Here is a 24695-nt window from a genome sequence, read left to right as displayed (position 1 = left end):
TAAACGATGAATATTTGAAGACAAAAAAAAAAAAAAAAAGAAACAGAAAGAAATATTTCCTAGGTAGCAAAGGTAGTTTAGTGGATCGTCTCTATAAAAAAAAATGGGGGAAGTGCACGGTTAGTCACTAATAACAGATGTATTTACTTTTAAACCACTGTTTAAAATACCTTTAGTCTTTAGCCACAGCTTTAATAAACTTTAACTGCCCAAATGAAAATACCCTTCTGCTCATGTCCTTAACTTTTGAACTTAACTTCAGGACTTGGCCTGTTTGGCCAAGCTTTTTTTTGGGCCAAAAGTGCTTTTTTTGGCCAAAAGAATTTTGGCCAAAAATTAAGGTGTTTGGCCAAACTTTTGGAAGGAAAAAAAGTATTTTTGAAGAGAAGCAGAAACAGTTTTGGAGAAGCAGAAAAAAGTAGCTTCTCTCCAAAAGCACTTTTCTGAGAAGCACTTTTGAGAAAAATACACTTAGAAGCAGTTTTCAAAAGCTTGGCCAAACACTAATTACTGCTCAAAAGTGCTTTTCTGATTAATTAGCCAAACACAAACTACTTCTCACCAAAAGCACTTTTTTAAAAAGTACTTTTGAGAAAAGCACTTCCCAAAATAAGCTGATTTTAGAAGCTTGGCCAAACGGGCTAACATGTCCTTAACTTTTGAACTTGGAACTCTAAGTTCAGGACTTCAGGACTACTAGCCCGTTTGGCCAAGCTGCAAAAATCAGCTTATTTTGAGAAGTGCTTTTTTTCAAAAGTGCTTTTCTCAAAAGTACTTTTGGTGAGAAGCAGTTTGTGTTTGGCTAATTAGTTTGAAAAGCACTTCTGAGCAGCAATTAGTGTTTGGCCAAGCTTTAAAAAACTGCTTCTAAGTGTATTTTTCTCAAAAGTGCTTCTCAAAAAAGTGCTTTTGGAGAGAAGCTACATTTTTCTGCTTCTCCAAAACTGCTTCTGCTTCTCCTCAAAAGCACTTTTCTTTCTTCCAAAAGCTTGGCCAAATACCTCATTTTTTGGCCAAAAGTGCTTTTGGCAAAAAAAAAAAAAACACTTTTGGCCAAAAAGAAGCTTGGCCAAACAGGCTAGTACATGTCCTTAACTTTTGAACTTGGACTCTAAGTTCAAGACTTCAGGACTACATGTCCTTAACTTTTGAACTTGTAACTCTAAGTTTAGGACTTTAGGACTACATGTCCTTAACTTTTGAACTTGGAACTCAAACTTCAGGACCAAGTGTCCTTAACTTTTGAACTTGTAAGTCAAAGTTAAGGACCTATTGTCCTTAACTTTTGATCTTGTAACTGCAAGTTAAGGACCAAGTGTCCTTAACTTTTGAACTTGGAATTCAAAGTTATGGACTAAGTGTCCTTAACTTTTGGAACTTGTAAGTCAAAGTTAAGGACCAAGTTTCCTTAACTTTTGAACTTGGAACTCAAAGTTAAGGACCAAGTGTCCTTAACTTTTGAACTTGGAACTCAAAGTTAAGGACCAAGTGTCCTTAACTTTTGAACTTGGGATTCAAAGTTAAGGACCTATTATCCTTATCTTTTGAACTTGGAACTCAAACTTCAGGACCTATTGTCCTTAACTTTTGAACTTGTAACTGTAAGTTCAGGACCTATAGTCCTTAACTTTTGAGCTTGTTAGTCTAAGTTCAAAACCAAGTGTCCTTAACTTTTGAACTTGTAACTATAAGTTAAGGACTGTCTGTCATTAATTTCTATGCTTGTAACTCTAAGTTAAGGATCAAATATCCTTAATTTTAGAACTTCCAACTCTAAATTTAGGACCCACGTAAAAAAAGAGAGAGAATTTGATTCATTGAAATATGAAAACTTAATTGGTAATCGGGCAACTGATCTTCCACGTCCAAAAAACAGCATAAGACCATTAATTCACTCCACAAAGTGTCTTCAAAACCACTTTCAACAAATACCTCATTTGCACTAATTTTTGTTTGTGAATATCTCAAACAGAGAAAAGAGAAACACTTGTTTGTGTTTTCTTTTTCCTTTTCTTGTATTTTTCAGCTAAAAATTATAGATTAAATGAACTAACTTCTTCTGCAAGAGTCACGCCCAGCTTGTTTAGTTCTTAATCAAGAAACCAGAGCCAATGTATTCGGTGCAGAGTGAGAAGCGAGGGTTTGAGAAGAAAAGCAATGGAAGAAAGGGTAAAAATATCTTTTCATATTAATTATAATAAAGTAGTGGCTATTTTTTCTCAACATTAGAATTGCTGGATAAAAAATAAATACCACCTTAAATAGTGGCTACCCTATGCCATTTCTACTTTTACTTAATATTAAACTTTGGACCCCGAGGAACACCTTTTTCGGCCTTTCGACTAGGATCTGTATAGTGTAGGTTAAGATGTTAATGTCATTTTTTACGTAGAAATGGCATAGGGTAGCCACTATTTAAGGTGATATTTATTTTTTATCTAGCAATTCAAATGTTGAGCAAAAATAGTCACTACTCTATTAAAATTAATATGAAAAGATATTTTTACCCTTTCTTCCATTGCTTTTCTTCTCAAACCCCCGCTTCTCACTCTGCACCGAATACATTGGCTTCTTGATTAAGAACTAAACAAGCTGGGCGTGGCTCTTGCAGAAGAAATTAGTTTATTTAATCTATAATTTTTAGCTGAAAAATACAAGAAAAGGAAAAGGAAAACACAAACAAGTGTTTCTCTTTTCTCAGTTTGAGATATTCACAAACAAAAATTAGTGCAAATGGGGTATTTGTTGAAAGAGGTTTTGAAGACACTTTGTGGAGTAAATTAATGGTCTTACGCTTTTTTTTGGAAGTGGAAGATCAGTTGCCAGATTACCAATTGAGTTTTCATATTTCAAAGAATCAAAACTCTTTTTTTTTTACGTGGGTCCTGAATTTAGAGTTGGAAGTTCTAAAATTAAGGATATTTGGTCCTTAACTTAGAGTTACAAGCATAGAAATTAAGGACGGACAGTCCTTAACTTATAGTTACAAGTTCAAAAGTTAAGGACACTTGGTCCTGAACTTAGACTAACAAGCTCAAAAGTTAAGGACTATAGGTCCTGAACTTACAGTTACAAGTTCAAAAGTTAAGGACAATAGGTCCTGAAGTTTGAGTTCCAAGTTCAAAAGATAAGGATAATAAGTCCTTAACTTTGAATTCCAAGTTCAAAAGTTAAGGACACTTGGTCCTTAACTTTGAGTTACAAGTTAAAAAGTTAAGGACACTTGGTCATGAACTTCAAGTTTCAAGTTCAAAAGTGAAGGACACTTGGTCCTTAACTTTGAGTTACAAGTTAAAAAGTTAAGGACACTTGGTCCTGAACTTTAAGTTTCAAGTTCAAAAGTTAAGGAAACTTGGTCCTTAACTTTGAGTTCCAAGTTCAAAAGTTAAGGACACTTGGCCCTGAACTTTGACTTACAAGTTCCAAAAGTTAAAGACACTTATAGTCCTTAACTTTGAATTCCAAGTTCAAAAGTTAAGGACACTTGGTCCTGAACTTAGACTTACAAGTTCAAAAGTTAAGGACACTTGGTCCTGAACTTAGACTAACAAGTTCAAAAGTTAAGGACAGACAGTCCTTAACTTACAGTTACAAGATCAAAAGTTAAGGACAATAGGTCCTTAACTTTGACTTACAAGTTCAAAAGTTAAGGACGCTTGGTCCTGAAGTTTGAGTTCCAAGTTCAAAAGTTAAGGACATGTAGTCCTGAAGTCCTAATCTTATAGTTACAAGTTCAAATTAAGGACATGTAGTCCTGAAGCCCTGAACTTAGAGTTCCAAGTTCAAAAGTTAAGAACATGTAGTCCTGAAGTCCTGAACTTAGAGTACCAAGTTCAAAAGTTAAGGACATGTAATCCTGAAGTTAAGTTCAAAAGTTAAGGAAATGAGCAGAAGGGTATTATCGTCCAGGCAGTTAAAGTTTATTAAAGCAGTGGCTAAAGACTAAAGACATTTTAAACAGTGGCTTAAAAGTAAATACATCTGTTATTAGTGGCTAACTGTGCACTTCCCCTAAGTAAAATTAGCCTGCCATGGCCATGTTATGTCACTATTCTCGGATAATTTTGGACAATTACACATTTGGCCAGTAGGCCAAAAATAATTACATTCGTTAGCCAACATTCAAAAAATATGTGCTTGCTATATAAAATATGTATATTTTATATATTAATATACAAAAATACACAATTTGCCGACTATTATTTTTTCGGAGCGGCTATATAATGCAATTTCCCAATAATGTTTCCCGTTTTGACATCAAACCCATGATAAAACAAGACTAATAGACTACCTACAACACAAAACACACAGCCCTAGTAATAACTCAAGAAATCTAATAAAAAAAACAGTTTTCCTTTTTTTGGGATCATGTCTACCTTGGAAAAAAGCAGCTGAACTAATAAGACAATTATCATGCTCGAATCTCCCATAGAATAAAAATTTCAGATTGTACACAAGTTAATCCAAAACATAGGTCTACACCATTGGTCTAACGCAATAAACTTGTCCAAAAACAAATTGCAAAGTTTACACTTAGCATACAGAATTTTTTCTGGTCCGAGTTACATATATTTTAAGACATTTGAACCCATATTCTGTTGCAGAAAGACCACCTGAAATGATTTTGCACCCAAACTTTACAGAGTTCTCAAACTTCCACCATCAGCTTCTTCAATCAGTAAAGATGTTACATGCAGCGAGGAAAGAACGTTTGCCCAACATAGCCTCCATGCATTGCCCTTCTAACGTTGGACTCGAACAACTTTGGGTTGTCTCTTAGTACAGCAGCTGCGTCATGATTGAGGGGATCCTCGTGATTCGGCTCCTGCAGAATATCACAAGTTCTAACTGCTAAATACTTTATACGAGTGACAGTGAAGTATCTTTATATCGAGATTAAGAAAAATACCGTGAACAGATGATATAAGCCATAGATAATGGTGTTAATGTTAAGCACAGGTTTCCAGTCTTCTCGAAGAATGTTGAGACACACATTTCCTTCTAAGTCAATATTAGGGTGGTAAACCTGCAAAAAAAAAAAGAGGGTATTACGGTGACAACGATAAACTGTCCAAGATTCGACAGTCTAGTAAGAAAATAAACAAGATAAGTATAACCAGTTACCCACCTTTGTCTTGCACTTAACCTTTGGGGCTTCATGAGGATACATTGGAGAAATGCTGAAAGAGAACGTAAATGTGCCACCCCTGTATACAGGCAACAAAGAACAAATAATCAATAAAATCACCGCAGAAATCTAATTTAAATTCACCAACGTGCCTGTTAATAAGAAAGCTAATTTAAATCCACCAATGTGCCCTGTTAATAAGAAAGCATAAAGGCGGGAATGAAGTTGAACTAGCAAGACAGGAATTACTTCTTAAAAGTAAGAAACTTGAAGAACGGATGGTCTACAAATAGCTGCACATTTATTTGATAGGTAAGTTTGTAACAAAATTACTTACATGTAATATCCTTCATCAGGCCGAATGGTGACTTCAAAGTTCATGAGGTCATCTTTTCCATTGGGAAATGATATGCTACATGTTTTGGGTAGATTTAGCTCACTTATATCTACAAGATACAAAAGTTTACTCATCATAATCTAAGATTAACGACAGAAGATAGCAGAAAGTACGAGCTAGAGAAAATAAATGCATAGAAGTTAGTACAAAGAGATACATAATACATGTAGTTAAAGAATTCCTTTCAGAAAGCTGCTAGCAAGAGAGAATTTTTCAAGAAATTCTGCAATTCCTAAGAGGGCTTGCTCAGAGAGAAAGGAAATAGAAGCAAATAAATTATCATGCTATTGTCTCACATCAAGCAAAATCTCCACCCCTCTATGCTTGAGTGCACAAATGTAATAATCATATACAGCAGTATGTGATTGAGAACTTGGATATAAAAAGGTTCTGAAAAAATCAACACTTGTCTCCAAGGATGCACCAGGAGAAGCATAAAAGTTGAACAATGACAAAAAATGGATTTAACCTCTGTAAGTAATATATGGGAGATTTCTGGATAACCATGATTGATGTTCGTGATATTAAGATGGCATCTTAAAACTTTGCAGTGTGTTTAGCAGCTAAAGAGTGAGGAGGAAGAAGAAACTATATCTATTCACTTGACAATTTCTAAAAGAAAAACTTTGAGGTGGGCAACAAGATATCTTTGTAGACTTAATTCAACTTCTCAAAAGATTTATACCTAATTCAGATTTTCAAAATTCCATATTTATTTCAAATCAAAATATGGAAAAACAGGGAAGGCAAATTTGTTGCAAAAAAAGAGGGATCAACTTATGTGAAGGTGTTACTTTGGCATTTAATAGGATGGGCAATGTTGTTGCAATTTTACACACACTTCAATTAAGATGGAGAAGAACAGCATGAGGCATAGTGGGGAGAGGATCAATGGAGAAAACAGGAGGACGACAAACCCAATCCCACTTGAACAAAAAATAAGCAAAATCAACTGAAGACGTAAGAACTCGGTGTTGTTTCCATGAACTGATAGCCACCTACACTTCCTCCCTGCCTGAGATATTTTTCAAGTACTTCCAACACACAGTTCTTCATTGTGCATATACTTCCCACAGTTCTTGAGACAAGTTATATGGGAGAAGAACGATATCATTTCCAAGAAAATATACATCACAAACATAAACCTTTTCAATAAGTCTTAAGAGCCTAAATCTTACTTTCTCCTTATTGGGTGCCACAACCTTAGCAATAATTCTATCCTACCAGGATGTTTACTCTAAAACCATCAGTTGGAACAAAGCAGACCCGTAAAGTTTCTATTAAATGGCCTGGAAGGAATACTGCCACAAGAATGCGGAGATACAAGACCGCTCATAGGTACACAGGGTTTTGGAGCTCCTCCAACAAAAAAACAATACTACATTTGGCAACAAGAGGAATTAGAAAGAAGAAAGGAAACTGATTGATTATTATTTTCTTGCCATCAGTCTAGTTACGACTTGATGTGCAAGTGAAAGTCATACTCAAAAGCTAGGAGATAGATTACTTCCTCCATTCAGTCCAATTTCAGGTTGGTAAAAAGAGTTGATGTGGTCTCAACCAACCGAAAAGGAAAATGTAATATAAGCCTTTTTTTTAAAAGTAAATGTACACTAACCCATGTCATGTAATTTCCCCTCTTTCTTGCCTTCCACTTTTCAATACAACCAAGACAATCTAAGACTACTTCATGATATCTAGTTATCGAGTTGCCATGCAAGAAGCACGTAGTAAAATTATCTCACAAGATGCAAAATGGTTAAATCACTAGTTAACCTGTTCAAAACTCAGGATATCTCACCAATAGAGGGCAATTGGTGACCAATCTGTCATGCATAAAGCACTCACTAGAAACAACTTGCAAGATGATAAATGGTTAAAGCACCAGTTAACTTTAAAGTTCAAGAGAAATAGAAAAAAAACCACCTTTGTGAAGACGCAACTCTCCTGCACTTTGTTTCTTGACTGGTGGCTTTCCATTTGCATTCTCAGCTTGTTCTCTCTGCTTTTCTTTTACTTTAAACAACTTAATCATGGTCCCTACAAGAGAAAACATATTAACATAATCGGAGCACGAAAGATCATTCGAAGTACATTAGACTATTTTCCCATCAGTTCTTTTTCTTTCTTAACAACAATAACAACCTGCAGATACATAAGATTTTCTGCAGTTATATCAATGAACACCCGAATATCATTTCCTTGCATAATCTAAAAAAGATTTCAGGAGCACCTACTGAATTGGAAAAATGGGTCTTCTGAGCAAACATTTACCTTGAAGTAGAATAACAAAAAAAATGGTTCACATTTTGTATTCTCAACTCTCAAGATCACCTATTCACCTATATATCCCCTGGTAATTCGTAAAATCATTTAACCATACTATTCGGTAAGAATTATCCTATTGATTTTAGCACAGGTAGGCTTGACAGAAGGACCTGTAACCAACTCTGGTCTATGAAAAAATGTCACAAATACAAACAACAACCAGGAAACCCCAAGCAAGTTGGGTTCGGCTATATGAATACTCACTGACCATGTTGTCCCATTAAAGCTCATCTTATACCAATATCATACAAAATAAATAAATAAAAAGTCAAAAATCATAAGAAAAATTAAATTCTATCGAACATCTTCATATTTGGGTGCACATAAAGCATAATTTTTTAACAAATAGCAAAACAACAGTTTGGCCCATAAGAAAACTAACCAATATCTAAAGATTTTAAAACCTAGCAGAACAAACTATGACCCAAGTAAAAGACTCAAACTTTAAGCTAATCAATAAGCAAATAGTCTTTGGAAAGTTAAATTGAAACAAACCCAGAAAATACTAACTATAATACAAGAAGAACAAACAGGAAAAACAATTAGCTCAGATCAAAAACACAATCAAGAACCAGAATTCTTTGATAAAAAAAACTTGAAAACTCGTTGAAATAATCAGCAAAATAAAGGGTTTTCAAAAGATAAAAGCAACTGACAGTAAAACTGATCGATTATGCGATCTGGAAAAAAACAATCAAAGCATCAGAAATCACTGAATCTACAAAAGGGTGTATAACTATAAGTACATAAAAATAAAAATTATGCAAAAAAACAAAAAAAGAATGAAACCTGCTTAAGTGAGAGGGCACAAAAGAGCTGAAGAAAAAAAGAGGATTTGTGTGATCTCAGGTTAGCGTGAGAGCCAGCAAATGGGTACTTTTCTTCTCTCTTATCGAATTGATGAGAGAGAATCTGAAGAAAGAAATACCCTGGACGCTAGTCCACCTTTTTATATTTCATTCTTGAACCACAATATAATTACCTCTTCTACAATAGTCAATGCATTCAACTTTTTCCATAAAAGTTATACATGTAAATTTTTATTTACTTTGAAAAAAAGGATATATTATTTTTTTCATAAATAATATGTTTATATTAAAACAATTTATGTCCTCTTTCTCAAGACAATGTTAGGATTTCGAGAGTCAAATAAATTATTCTTTTATTATAATTTTTTTATTTGCTTTTTAAATATTTTTAATTATTAATTATTAATTTTTGAACACAGGAATTTTATGAGAATCGGGTGAATTTCACTCTTATTTTCCCTCTCTTGATTTTTCTTGATTCCTATTCTAAAAGCCATTAAACATGCAAGCCCAACCAATAATGTACAAGTAGCATGTAAGATGCATCAGGATGGTCTTTTTAATTTCGGGTAGACCTGTCCTAGACAGACCCAACCCATGTGTTGAGTCTCCTAAATCAAATGCACATGATGCAAACGAACGTACCTACTAGGGATCCGGCATGAGGCTATGTTATTCTAGGTTTAAATCCTGGGGGAGTGTTTTAGACCTGGCTTACCCAAGCGGACAGCTCGAGCCGAGGTGGGGACAACGTACTGGGAGCATGAAAGTCTACCCGGCCTAGTTACTGACCCAGCCTCTAGGGTGTCAGCGCGGGGGAAGGGGTGCGGGGGGTAAGAGGGCTAAGGGAGCTACTAGGCTGAGAGTGGGTTCTTGGAACATAGGAACTTTGACTGGAAAATCTGTAGAGTTAGCGAAGATTCTCGAGAAAAGGAATATTAATATAGCTTGTGTACAGTAGATAGGTGGGTGGGAGATAAGGCGCGGGCTGTGGACAGGTTCAAACTATGGTATTCTGGGAGGTTGGTGGAAGGAAAAGGGTAGGTATCCTGGTTGATAATGAACTCCGTGAACTAGTGGTGGAGGTTAGGAGGGTGAATGACAGATTGATGACTATTAAGCTAGTTGTTGGAAGTTTTATTTTGAACATAATCAGTGCATACGCACCCCAAGCAGGCTTGGATGAGGAAGTCAAGAGGCGTTTCTGGGAGGATTTGGATGAGATGGTGGGTGGTATCCGCGTACCGAAAAGCTTTTCATAGGAGGAGATTTCAACGACCACATTGGAGCGACGTCTGGGGTATGATGATGCGCATGGTGGCTTTGGTCTTGGAGATAGAAACGGAGGAGGAACGTCTCTGCTGGACTTTGCTAGAGCATTTGATTTGGTGACAGAAAACTTCCGAAGAAGAGGGATCACTTGGTCACCTTTCGGAGTTCGGTGGCCGAGACTCAGATGGATTATTTACTCTGTAGGAAGTCCGATAGAGGTCTTTGCACGGATTGCAAGGTCATCCCGAGTGAGAACCTCTCGACCCTTCATAGGCTCCTGGTCATGGACCTACAGATCACGAAGAAGAGGAGGAGAAGGGCGATGTATAACCAACATAGGATTAAGTGGGGAGCCTTGACGGAAGCTAAAGCGCAAGAATTGGGGGTCAAGTTGTTGACTATGGTGGCTTGGAGGAGTAGTGGGGACACAAGCGCTATGTGGACCACGACTACGCAATGCATTAAGGAAGCCGTGGGAGAGGTATTAGGGGTCTCAAAGGGTTACACTTGCGGTCACAAGGGATACTGGTGGTGGAATAGAGAGGTGCAAGGAAAAGTGGAAACCAAGAAAGCAGCATATCTGAAGCTAGTGGAAAGTGTAGACGAGAAGAAGAAGATGACAAATAGGGAGCATTATAGGTTAGGTAAGAAAGAGGCAAATCTAGAAGTTACGGCAACCATGACTGCAGCTTTTAGTCGTTTGTATGAGGAACTCAGGGGCCGAGGTGGGGATAAGAGGTTGTTCAGGTTAGCCAAGGCGTGAGAACGGAAGGCGCGTGACTTGGACCAAATGAAGTGCATCAAGAACGAAGAATGTAGAGTTTTATTAGATGAGGGGCTTATCCATCGGATATGGTAGACCTACTTCCATAGTCTTTTGAACGAGGAGGGGGACATGAGCATTGTACTGGGTGATTTGGAACTCTTCGGGAGTCGTTGTGACTTTGGGTATTCTAGGCGGATTAGAGTTGATAAAGTTGAGGGAGCTATGTGTAAGATAAGCAGGGGAAAGACGACCGGGCCGGATGAAATCCAGATGGAGTTTTGGAAGAGTGCGGGCAAGGCAGGCTAGGAGTGGTTCACTAGGTTATTTACTGTCATCTTTATAACGAAGAAGATGCCCGAAGAGTGGAGGTGGAGCACGATGGTTCCTGTATACAAGAACAAGGGTGATATCTAAAATTGCAATAAATATCGGGGTATCAAGCTGCTTAGCCATACTATGCAAGTCTGGGAGAGAGTGGTAGAGCTAAGGGTGAGGAGGAGTGTGTCTACTTCCGAGAACCAGTTCGGGTTTATGCCAGGGAGTTCGACTACAGAAGTCATCCACCTTGTTAGGAGATTGATATAGCAGTATAGGAGGGAAAGAAAGACTTGCATATGGTGTTCATCAACTTAGAAAAGTTTCGAAGGAGGTTTTGTGGAGATGTTTGGAGGCTAGAGGTGTACCTGTTGCCTACGTTAGGTTGATTAAGGACATGTCTGATGGAGCAAATACCCGAGTGAGGACGGTGGGTGGGGACTCGAACCATTTTCTGATTATGATGGGGTTGCACCAGGGGTCGGCCCTCAGCCCTTTTTTGTTTGCTCTGGCGATGGACGTACTGACACGCCACATTCAAGGGAGGTGTCGTGGTGCATGCTATTTGCAGATGATATTGTATTGATTGACGAGACGCGAGACGGTGTGAACGCGCAATTAGAGGTATGGAAGCAGACCCTGGAGTCTAAAGGTTTCAAGTTGAGCAGGACCAAGACAGAATACTTGGAGTGTAGGTTTAGTGGCGAGGCTCAAGGAGGGGAAGGGGAGGTGAGGCTGGACTTACAAGTCATCCCTAGGAGAGGAAGTTTTAAGTACCTTGGGTCTATTATTCAGGGGGGATGAGGAGATTGATGAAGATGTCATGCATCGTATTGGGGCGGGATGGATGAAATGGAGACTCGCTTATGGTGTTTTGTATGACTAAAAGGTACCACCGAAACTTAAAGGTAAGTTCTACAAAATGGTGGTCAGGCCAACGATGTTGTGTGGGGCTGAGTGTTGGCCAGTCAAGATCGCTCAAGTCCATAAGATGAAGGTAGCAGAGATGAGAATGTTGAGATGGATGTGCGGGCACACCAGGTTAGATTGGATCAGAAATAAGGTTATTCGCGACAAGGTGGGTGTGGCCCCTATTGAGGACAAGATGCCGGAAGCGCGGATTAGGTGGTTTGGTCATGTGAGGAGGAGGAGCACAGACGCTCTGGTGAGGAGGTGTGAGAGGTTGACATTGGAGGGCCTACAGAGCGGTAATGGTAGGCCAAAGAAGAGGTGGGGAGAGGTGATTAGGCAAGACATGGCGCAACTTTAGCTGACCGAGGACATGACCTTTGATAGGAATGTATGGAGGTCGAAGGTTAGGGTAGTAGAGCAGGTAGTCTAGAGTGTTCATAACAGTAGTATTGGCACGCGTCTCGCTTTCTATTGGTAATAGGTTTTTATGACTAATCATTTTTTTCTTTCATTGTTGATCACCTTACTATCTTGTTGTTTTTATTCTGCTTTTATATGGCTTTTTGGTACTGTCTGTTCTTGTTTATATTTTTCATTAATGTGGTGCTCATGCTTTCCTAAGCCGGGGGTCTATTAGAAATAACCTCTCTATTTTTCATTAATAGGGTGCTTGGGCTTTCCTGGTGCTCATGCTTTATTGTTGTTGTTGTAACTTATAGTACTTTTTATGTAATTTTAAATATGTAAATTTTTATTTCAAAAACCAAAAGATTTTATCTCTAAATACTCGATCAAAATTAATGGCACGACCCAAAATCTCCCTCCGTAGGAGGTCGTGATGGCAGCCTAGTCTTAGGGACTAGGTAAGCCTAACATTTACTGAATTAATAATAATAATAAATAACGATTGACAAGTGCAAAGAGGAAATCACGCTACAAAGTTTACAATCCAAAACCGGTAGTACAAGTCATAAGCTCAACTGAGTTTGCTAGAAAACCCCTACAATTGTTTAGAAATAAGGATAAACAGTGTAAATACAACGTTAGAAGGTGCTTCCGAAGACTGCGAACGCAGCATCAGGTTTATCTTGAGTCTCCACAGCAAGATCCGTATAGCTAGGTAGCGATCGACTGACTCCGAAATACCTGGATCTGCACAAAAATTGTGACGAAGCGTAGTATGAGTACATCAATGTGATACCCAGTAAGCATTAAGACTAACCTCTGTGGAGTAGTGACGAGGACAATCAAGACACCTATTGGACTAGATAACCTGGACAAGTATGAGTGGAGAACTAACAGAGTACGATATCTCTACAAAACTATGCTTGATGACAATAATAATACACTTCTTGCAATAAGAAATAGAAGAAACAATTAGCAGCGGAACACAACAAGGAGTAACACAGTAGAATAAGCTGAACACGGTCTAAATTCTAGGAAAAACAAACAAAGGAAGAACAAGTAGCATCTCGACAAGAATAACCGCTTTCACACCAGATTTATCCAATAATCTCCACGAGCTACCAAACCTCAAAATATTCACAGGTCACGGGTTCCAATTCGTGACCCCTTAATACTTGGCATCTTGTGCCCACATTCCAATTGGTACCTACACGGACGACTCACGTGTCAATAGGACCGTTCTCACATAGAAGGCAAATATACAAGGGTGTGTATCAACACTCAGTAATATGAGGATCCATCTTCTTAAACCAATAGGAGCGATAACTATGTGTATGCTTATGCAAGTGTTCTAACACAGTTCAGGCCAAGTAGTAAGTATAGAGAAAATGAACAACACGTAAGAATGTTCCCCACAATTTTTCACAAGATAAAACTCATCAAGGTAGGTTCACCACTACACAAATATCAACAACAAGAATGCCCCCAGGTTATCACAAGTCATCACAATTCAATCCCCGACATAGCCCACCTTGTCTCGCCACGTGCGCAATAATAAAGTAAATGCCCGCCTTGTCTCGCCGCACGCGCATAATAACGTTCCCACCTTGTCTCGCCACATGCGCAACACACAGATATAGCCTACCTTGTCACGCCGTAGGTGCATAATCAACAATAACAATAGCATGGAAAAAAACCTCGTGCAAACCCCGAACAAAGTATCCTAACAACATCACGTGCCAAAAACACAACATCACAATAGAATGGCCTTCACTACATGTGCCCATACTCAACAACATTTCAACTATACAGTCTCAATACCACAATCGCGCATAGACCTCGGCTCAAGAAACTGAGTACTACAGCAACAATCACAATAATACACGAGAATACGACAAGTAAATCAACCCAAGAGCTTTAAAACATAAAGAAACGGTAGAACGAACAATAGAGATTACTAGTCACAATAAGAAGAAACAATACGTAACAGATGATTCTACACAAATACAATTCGACGACAAGGAAGATAACAAAAGTCAATAATTTCAATTAAGGATGAGGCAATGGAAAAAGATAATCATAACCTCAATTAAGGATATACAATTACAGAAGAGATGATAATAGTTTCAATTAATGGTAAACATATTTGGGAAGACTAGCATGGCAATAGAAGAGGTAACAACTTCAGTTAAGGCACATAAGAGTCAAATAGGCAATAAGAGTGGAACATGAAGTAATTAATTCTAACTAAGTCATGTAGGGGTGAAACTAGTAAATGGGGGGATTTAACATAACAAACAACTTCATATCTAATGAACATAAGAACCTAAGAACCCTAAAAGGTCAACTTTCCATAAATAAGCCCGAGCACGTACTCGTCACCTCGCGTACACGGACTTTACATGATACAATTAGCATAGAAGACTCAAAACCTAAGGGGTAGTTCTCCCACACGAAGTTAAGCAAGATACTTACCTCAAAGAAGATAGATAGTTACTCTAAAACGGACACTCGAGTGAAATAACCTCCGGACGGCTCAAATCTAGCCAAAAAGGCACAAATAAAACTCATAAGAGACTATTCCGGATAATAAAGCTTCAACCTTTAACAAAAACTAAAAATCAACCCAAAAGTCGAGCCTTGGGCCTGCACCTATAAACCTGACAAATTTTACACAACCCGAACACCCATTCCGATACGAGTTCAACTCGAACATCTCTTAAATCATCATTTTACATTTTGAAAGCTTTCTTCAAAAATCCCCATTTTTCCTCAACTAAAAACACTAATGAAATGATAAAAATAAAGATAGAATCAGGGAATATAATAAATTCTAGGTGAAGAACACTTACCCAATAGATTTTCATGAAAAACCCACAAAGAATCGCTCAAAACCGAGCTCTAGAACTCCAAAAATGATAAAAATTGCAAACCCTCGGAATAAAGTACTTTATATTCTGCCCAGTGATTAATGCATCGTGATCGCGGAACATCACTCACGATCGCAAAGAAGAAAAATGAAGGTTGCCCAAATCGTGCTACGCGAACACGACAGCGTGCTCGCGAACGTGGTGACCAAATTCCAGACCTTACGCGAACGCGTCTGTGAACTCGCAAACGCGAAGAGAAGTTGCCTGATGCCCTTCCGCCTTACCTCTACGCAACCGCGGACCCGTGGATGCGAACGCGAAGGCAACGTTCTTCCTACCTCCGCGAACGCGAGCCTCCCTTTGCGAACGTGAAAGGGAACATGCTACATGCCTCCAAGTACTCTATGCGAACGCGAGCCTCCTTTTGCGAACGTAAAAGGGAACATGCTGCATGCCTCCAAGTACTCTAAGCGAACGCGATTGCTTCATCATGAACGCGATGAAGAACACCATATACCAGCTTATTAGCAGTCCAAAAATAGAAGGAATTGGTCCGTAGCCCATCCGAAACACACCCGAGGTCCCCGGGACCCCGTCTAAACACACCAACAAGTTTCATAACCTAACACGGACTCGCTCGAGGACTCAAATCACATCAAACAATGTCGAAACTACGAATCACACCATGAATCGAACTCATGAACTTTCAAATCTTCCAACTTCTAAAACTCGCGCTGAAACCTATCAAATCAACCCGGAATGACGTCAAATTTTGCAGGCAAGTCCCAAATGACATAATGGAGTTGTTTCAACTCTTGGGATCATATTCCGACCCCGGTATCACCAAAGTCAACTCTTGGTCAAACCTCTCAACCTTCCAAAACTTCAATTTTTCCAACTTTGACCGAAATGCTTCAAATTACCCTACGGACCTCCAAATCCCGACGCACGCTTAAGTCCAAAATCACCAGACGAAGTTGTTGGAATCATCAAAACGCCATTTCGAAGTCATATACACCAAAGTCAAAATTCCGATCAACTCTTATCGCTTAAGCTTCCAAAACTAGAATCCCTCTTCCCAATTGACTCCAATTCATCCGATAACTGAACTCGGACACACACGCGCGTCATAATACATAATATGAAGCTGCTCAAGACCTTATGCCGATGAATGGGACTTTAATTTTCAAAACGACCGGCCGGGTTGTTACACCCTCCTCCTCTTAAATAAATGTTCGTCCTCGAACGTGCCAAGAATCGTCCCGAAGTCATCAAATCACTAAATGCATTCATCCAACATACACCCGGGGGTGACCCCGCGTCGCCCTAATCCACATAAGCCTGATGACACCATCTCAATTGAAATTTATCCCTTCCACCAATACCATTAAGCCTTAGAGCCGAAATGTTTCATCCATCTACTCATCTCTAAAAGACCTGATTCCTACATTCATACCAGGTATCTGTCACACCCCAACCTCGGGGAGCGCGACCGGCGCGCGACCGAGTGAACCCGGTCGAGCAAGCCTATCCATTCTTTCCTACCCGACTCATTCATGAACCAAAAAGGGAACGTGTTACCATTTGTTAAATAGGGAAGAGATCAGTTATATAAATGTGAAGACGTTACTAGTCCATTTTTACTTAAACGCCATAGGCCATAATTAAGTTTCCAAAGGTGCATACAGTTGACAATCTAGTGGAAGAGTTTCAAAAATACAATGTGATCCAATAACCATTCTGACACCCATACATGACCCACATAAATGTCTATGGAGCCTCTAAGGATGCAAAAGATCAACATGATAATGTCGGCAACAAAGCCCCGGCTATACCTCAAATATGGTAATTTACACAAAAAAAGGACTACACAACCCCTGGGAGTAACGGGGCTCACCAAGACTGCTGTAAGGAGAGAGAAAGAGAGCACCCCTATCTTTGATCGGCGCTATCTGCGATGGAAGCACCCACATCCATTCAAAGGTGTAGCGCCCCCGGCAAAAGGGACGTTAGTACTGTCGAATAGCACTAGTATGTAAGGCAAACACAAATCTTATTAGAATGAACAGTGAGACAAGTAGAAGGCAGTTACAAAAATTAATAAGTACTTCACAGAATTACAGGGAACCACCAAATAAGGATCACATCGTTCCGGTTCATTCTTTCCATCTCTTTTAGGTTGATGATCATTAGTGCCAAGTGCCACAACCCATAATTCCACTGTGATTTTTACACGGAGTCCGATCTCGGCCCGACCGGCTAAGCCATCCCAAGTGAGACATATCCAAATTCATAATGATAACAGAAGTCCAACATAAATGCCACCATGTGTACAACATAGCGTCCGATCTCGGCCCGATCGACTAAGCCATCTCACTTGGGACATAACCTCTTTCAATTATCCATTTCATTTACATTTCTTTTCATCTTTCATTACTTGACACAAGCAGCCCCATTTATCAAGTAGTTCTTGACACTTGGACACGTTTTATAATTCAAGTCTTTCTCCTTATTATTTGCCCAAATATCGTCAATAGCCATGTCAACAAGTGCTATCATATAAGGCATGCACACACAAGAAAAGAAAAGAAAATAAAAGGAAATCTTGGAGAACATGATCACATTTTCAAATAGCATGGTTTCAGGGCAACACTTAGAACAAATATGGAACATAAATCTTTCACCTCAATACATAAAGGCAAACCATTTAGTATGATTAATTCAGAACTCACGCCAATTATTCGGACACCAAGAGTTCAATTTAAGAAGAAGAGGGCTAGCCATACATACCTCATTTGAGTCTTTCCCTAATTCCTACGACAAGTTCCGGAACCTTTAGCACCTTCAATCTATTTAACAATGTAGCACAATTGAACTCATTATTAGGAAATTTATCATAGCCCTAGCTCACTTGAGCATTATATCAAACATTAGGTGTTTGTTGGGGTCCATGGCCCCCTTTTTAGTGAAAGATTTCCCCAACCCATTCTCTAGTTTTTCCTATCTTTGTCTTAGCTTCCCCCCACATACCTTAGGATCACATGCATGCAAGGTAACCACTATAATCCCCATGAATTACCTCACTAGAGGTCCATTTTAGCTACAATAGGGAATTGAGAGCTTGGGTTATAGAAGCTTACCTCTTGGAAGGGAGGCCTAGGTGCCTTGTTTGTTGATCTTCAAGATGTTTAGGCTAGGATTTGATAAACAATGAATGGAGACCCCTTCCCCTCTCTTTGATCCTCCTCTCTTACTCTAATTATCTGAGAAGGTATGCTGAAAATAGCCTAAGGGGAGTGTTTTAACGGAATGGGGGTCGGGTTTTAAATTAAAAAAATGGGCGCCCGATATAGGTTTATGATCGCATATGCCACCGCATAATGGTTATGCGGTCCGCAAAGTGACCGCAGAATGACCCTCAGGAAGTTAAGTTTTCTGTTCGAGTATGCGACCGATATGCGGTTTGCATATCTGTTCTGCGGTCGCATAATGCACCGCAGAAATTCCCTTCGCAAAAATTCAAGGCAGATATGCGATCATATGCGGCCAGCATAGCGATTATGCGACCGCATAGTTGGGGCCGCATATTTGGCCTCAAAATTGGCCAACTTTCTATTTCACTCTGCGGCCATTATGCGGTCCGCAGAGCTACTATGCGGCCGCATAATAGGCCGCAGAAATGCGTACTTTTGGAAAACTTTTTCCTCTAAGTTGTAGGGTATTGTTCAATCCAAAAAGTACGAACCGTAATAAATCAAGAATCCAACTCGGCACCACGAAATCCCGAGTTTTTGGTTAAGAATTTTAAGGGTCCTTACAGTATCAGCCTCAACCAGCTGCAACAACTTATGCCTACACCCACAAAGTACAACCACACAATGTGACACATCACACATAGGCCCATAACAACATTTCTAATCACAATTGCTGCCCGTAGTCAAATCCAGCACCGACAATTAGCCTCATATCTGTTAGAACCCTGTTTCAAACCTCCCCAACACTGACAATGATGAAAGGACTCTGTTAGAACCCTGTTTCAAACCTCCCCAACACTGACAATGATGAAAGGACCATGAAGACATCATAACTATTCACCCGAATCAACAAGTCACATCTAACGCCACCGGGCATACACCACGCAAGCTAAACTCAATAAGCACAACACTAAAATGACCGAATATGTAAGGAGAAACACATAGGAGAAATGTCAAACAAGCCCGACAGGCACAACTCCCTATCAGTACCATTCTATGAATCAATTTACAAGAAAAAATCAAGGTATATGAACAAATCACAAGGATCTCATCCTGATATTACTACCACCGGGGCACACAGCCCGGTTCAAACACATCAAATCACATGAAATCGCGAGGGTCTCCCCTCAACTCTGAAATCACAAGTAGAATACACATCATACCAACCGAAACCTTCCACTAACTCAATTTTGCCAATAAATCACATCACTTACTGAACTCTCACCCCGGTAGAGCATCTAAATCACAAATCGTAACCAAATCACTTAGAAATCACATCAAAACCTACCGAAATGAGGAACAAAAAGTCACCCCCAGTATCGTAACTCTCAATAATGAATAAAAACAAACGATAGACATGGGCTAATACTATAGAATCTCCCAACAGGGCAAGCACATAAGCAGAGTACTAAGCCACGAAACTCACCCACCTGTGAAGCAAAATAGGAGGACTCAGCCCGATAAGCAGAACCGAAACAAAATACAAATGGTGTTCCTCTATAACAAATCGAAAGCATACCTGTATGACATCATCTGGCGCAGCGGCCTCAGACCTACTGTATGAAACACATCAACGGGCCGGGCCTCCCCCTCTTGGGCACCCTCTACTTGCATGAATACAAGGTTGTGACACATCTGTCCGGAATATGAGATAATATCTCACCATGTGGTCGGTATCTCCACACTCGAAGAAACATCTCTGCTGATGTCGATGTGGAAATTGTGCTGTACGGTTACTTTGAGACCCATGAGTACCTGAAACACCATGCGAAGCCTGAAGTGCAAACTGAACTGGATGGCCCACAAAACCTCTACCATGCCGTACCCTGCCTCCAAAGTAAGGACCAGTGGATCTCTCCGGTCTACAAGGCCTCCTTGCCTCCCCGCCCTCTCTCTCTTGGCCTCACCCGTCCTCTATCTCCTAATCCCACATGCCCTCTAATCGAAGAGCGATCTCTACCACCTACTGAAATGAAATATCTGTCTCCAACTCTCGAGCCATGCTGAACCGAATATCATGCCTGAGTCCCTCAATGAATCTACGGACACGCTCTCTAATTGTAGCGACCAAAGCAGGTGCATGTCTGGCCAAATCACTGAATCAAACGGCATACTCTAACACTGGTATAGTGCCCTAGCACAGCTGCTCAAACTCTGCGCGCCATGCATCCCGAAGGGACTGAGGTACAAACTCTCTCAGGAATATCTCTGAAAACTGAGCCCATGAAAATGGAGCTGCATCGGCCGGGCTACCCAACTCATACGCCAGCCACCACTGATAAGCCGCTCCCCTGAGCTGGAACGTAGTAAAAGCAACCTCACTCGTCTCCACGATACCCATAGTGCAGAGAATGTGATGGCACTCCATCCTAGAAAGCCTTGTGCACCATCTGAAGCCAAACTGTTGAAAGTAGGAGGGTCATACTTCTTGAACCTTGCAAGTCTAAGTTGTTCTTCCTCAGATGTTGCTGCCCTAACCACGGGCTGAACTGGAACCACTGGCTGTGTCGCCATGACACCCGGAACCTGACCAACGGGAATGCGCTGCTCGAGAGTACGGGCGGCGGGAGTCTGATTCCCTCCCCCGATCCGTGAAGTAGCTGGTGCAACCAGAATCAACCCCGCCTAAGGTAATGTACCAAACATGCTCAAGAACTGTGCTAAGGTCTCCTAAAGTCCAGGGGTAACAATAGGCGCCTCCGGTACCTGTCCCCCAACCAGAGCTGCTGGCAGCTCCTCAACTGCTGCTATGGTAGGTGCCCTAGCCGCGACACGTGCTCCTCTTCGGCCTCTGCCTCTGCACCTAGTGGCACCTGCTCCAGGGGAAGCATCGTCAGCAACTACAGCTCGTGCCCTCACCATCTGTGAGAGAATAGAATGATAAAAGCTCAAACCCCGAGATCACTAAACTCACACAATAGGAATGAAAGAAGTGAAATTGTCCTAATAGTTCTGTAGCCTCTTGAAGACAAGTACAGGCGTTTTCGTATCGATCCACAAGACTCTACTAAGCTCGCTTATGACTCGTAGCACCTATGAACCTAGAGCTCTGATACCAACTTGTCACGACCCAAAATCTCCCTCCGTTAGAGGTCGTGATGGCACATAGTCTTAGGGACTAGGTAAGCCTAACATTTACTGAATTAATAACAATTGACAAGTGTGAAGAGGAAATATCGACACAAAGTTTACAATCCCAAAACCTGTAGTACAAGCCATAAGTTGTACTGAGTTTGCTAGAAAACCTCTAAACACAACTGTTTCGAAATAAAGATAAACAGTGTAAATACAAAGTCAGAAGGTAACTCCGAAGCCTGCAAATGCAGCAGAAGGTTTACCTTGAGTCTCCACAGCAAGATCCGTATAGCTAGCTAGCGATCGACTGACTCTAAAATACCTAGATCTACACAAATATTATGCAAAAACGTAGTACGAGTACACCACATCGGTACCAGTAAGTATCAAGACTAACCTCAGTTGAGTAATGATGAGGACAGTCAAGACACACACTAGACAAGTATGAGTGGAGAACTAACAGAGTACGATATCTCTACAAAACTACGCATGATGACAATAATAATACAGTGCTTGCAATAAGAAATAAAAGCAACAATTAGCAGCGAAACACAACAAGTAGTAACACAGTAGAGTAAGCTGAACACGTCTAAATCTAATAAAAAACAAAAAAAGGAAGGACAAATAGCATCTCGGCGAGAATAATTGCTTTCACATCGGATTTATCCAATAATCTCCACGAGGTACCAAACCTCAAAATATTCACAAGTCACGAGTTCCAATCCGTGAACCCTAAACACTTGGCATCTTGTGCCCACATTCCAACTAGTACCCATACAGACGACTCACGTGTCAATAGAACCGTTCTCACATAGAAGGCAAGTAGACAAGGGTGTGTATGAACACTCAGTAATATGAGGATCCATCTTCTTAAACCGATAGGAGTGATAACTATGTATATGCTTGTGCAAGTGTTCTAACACAGTTCAGGCCAACTAGTAAGCATAGAGAAAATGAACAGCACGTAAGAATGTTCCCCATAATTTTCCACAAGATAAAACTCACACAGGCAGGTACGCCACTACACAAATATCAACAACAAGAATGCCCCCGGCCATCACAAGTCATCACAATTCAATCCCTGACATAGCCCACCTTGTCTCTCCACGTGCGCAATAATAAAGTAAATGCCCGTCTTATATTGCCGCACGCGCATAATAACGTTCCCACCTTGTCTCACCACATGCGCAACTCGCAGATATAGCCCACCTTGTCACGCCGCATGTGCATAATCAACAGTAATAATAGCACGGCAGAAACCTCGTGCAAACCCCGAACAAAGTATCCCAACAACATCACGTGCCAAAAATACAACAACACAATAGAATGTCCTTCACAACATGTGCCCATATTCCACAACATTTCCACTAAACAGTTTCGATACCACAACCGCGCATAGCCCTCGGCTCAACAAATTGAGTACCACAGTAACAACCACAACAATACACGAGAATACGACAAGTAAATCAACCCAAGAGCTTTAGAACACAAAAAATGGTAGAACGAGCTCACAAGGACTAAACACAATAGAGATTACTAGTCACAATAAGAGGAAACAATATGTAACAGATGATTCTACACAAATACAATTCGATAACAAGGGAGATAACAAGTGTCAATAATTCCAATAAAGGATGAGGCAACGGAAAAAAATTATCATAACCTCAATTAAGGATATATAATTACAGAAGAGATGATAGTAATTTCAATTAATGATAAATAATTTGGGAAGATTAGCATGGCAATAGAAGAGGTAACAACTTCGGCTAAGGCACATAAGAGTCAAATAGGCTATAAAAGTGGAACATGAAGTAATTAATTCCAACTAAGACACGTAGGGGTGAAACTAGTAAATGGGGGAATTTAACATAACAAACAACTTCATATCCAATGAACATAAGAACCTAAGAACCCTAAAAGATCAACTTTCCACAAATAAGTCCGAGCACGTACTTGTCACCTCGCGTACACGGACTTTACATGATGCAATTAGCATAGAAGAGTCAAATCCTAAGGGGTAGTTCCCCCACACGAAGTTAGGAAAGATACTTACCTCAAAGAAGATAGACCGTTACTCTAAAATGGGCACTCGAGTGAAATAACCTCCGGACGGTTTAATCTATCCAAAATAACTTCAAAGCACAAATAAAACTCATAAGAGACTATTCCGGATAATAAAGCTTCAATCTTTATCAAAAGCTAAAAATCAGCCCAAAAGTCGACCCACGTGCCCGCACTAGGGCTGCTTATCGGGCGGATTGGGCGGTTATTTACTCTAAATGGTTTGGCTTAAAGGTTATCTATTTTTAAATGTATTAATCTGCTAGCCACCCGATAAGATACCAGACGGATTGGTATCGATTTACCTCTTATCGGGCGGTAATTGGGCGGCTTATCGGCCTAATTCAACCTATATTGTACGCTACAGAAAAATAATAATAGAATGGGAGATAGTAGCAAGATAACCTTGTTGGGGCATTTTTTCTGACCTTTATCTAAACTGCCTGAACAGTGAACAGGACTAAGAGAGGGGATTAAAAATGAACTACATATGATATGTCTGGAAATGGAACCACAGTCACACACCATGATAGTACATCTGAACAATATCTCATCATGATATGCCTACATAACAATGAGTGAAAAAGCAGAACACATTTGTAAATCACTAAATTGTACGCTACAGTTTATTAAAATGAACACTGTCCCAAAGCACTAAGCAGAGTATTAAAATTGTACACATTTGTTCTCAAGAATACTTTTGTTATGCAAATGTGTACAATTGTACACTGTCCAGTACATCCCAAATCAGAGTATTAAAATGAACACTGTCCATTTTAAAATTGTACACATTTGTTTTCTGCAACTATTCCTGCGCCCCACATTGTCCAGTTCCAACTTCCATCTCTACTTCTTCTCCTATTTCAATTAAATGAAAAACACAAGAAAATCATCAGGATTAAAAACCTATATTAACACAAACATAGTTTCTGAAGATATTAAATCTCACTGATATGATTTCAACATTGCAATAGACTACAACTGCATTACTGCTGGATGATCTTGTAGGTAACCAAAAGATACTTGTAGGTAACCAAAAGATACTTAGTAATTTTGAGAGACGTAAAATGTGCAACTATTGATAAACAGAGTGCATATTCTAG

General features: G+C 39.8%; 1 protein-coding gene across 1 annotated transcript; it reads right to left on the bottom strand.

Annotated features, from left to right (window-relative positions):
- Positions 1–4397: 4397 nt before the first annotated feature.
- LOC109210082 (NEDD8-conjugating enzyme Ubc12) lies at positions 4398–8784 on the bottom strand. The gene is made up of 6 exons (XM_019373456.1): positions 8643–8784; positions 7452–7565; positions 5466–5574; positions 5129–5207; positions 4910–5026; positions 4398–4825 (listed from the first exon to the last, which is right to left on the bottom strand). Exons 2-6 carry the CDS (start codon positions 7558–7560, stop codon positions 4688–4690), a joined length of 552 nt encoding a protein of 183 aa, XP_019229001.1. The 5' UTR covers positions 7561–7565; positions 8643–8784; the 3' UTR covers positions 4398–4687.
- Positions 8785–24695: the final 15911 nt, after the last annotated feature.

The sequence above is a fragment of the Nicotiana attenuata genome, unplaced genomic scaffold, assembly GCF_001879085.1.
Source record: "Nicotiana attenuata strain UT unplaced genomic scaffold, NIATTr2, whole genome shotgun sequence".
Classification (NCBI taxonomy): Eukaryota; Viridiplantae; Streptophyta; class Magnoliopsida; order Solanales; family Solanaceae; genus Nicotiana; species Nicotiana attenuata.
This window is presented reverse-complemented; position numbering and strand designations above follow the sequence as displayed.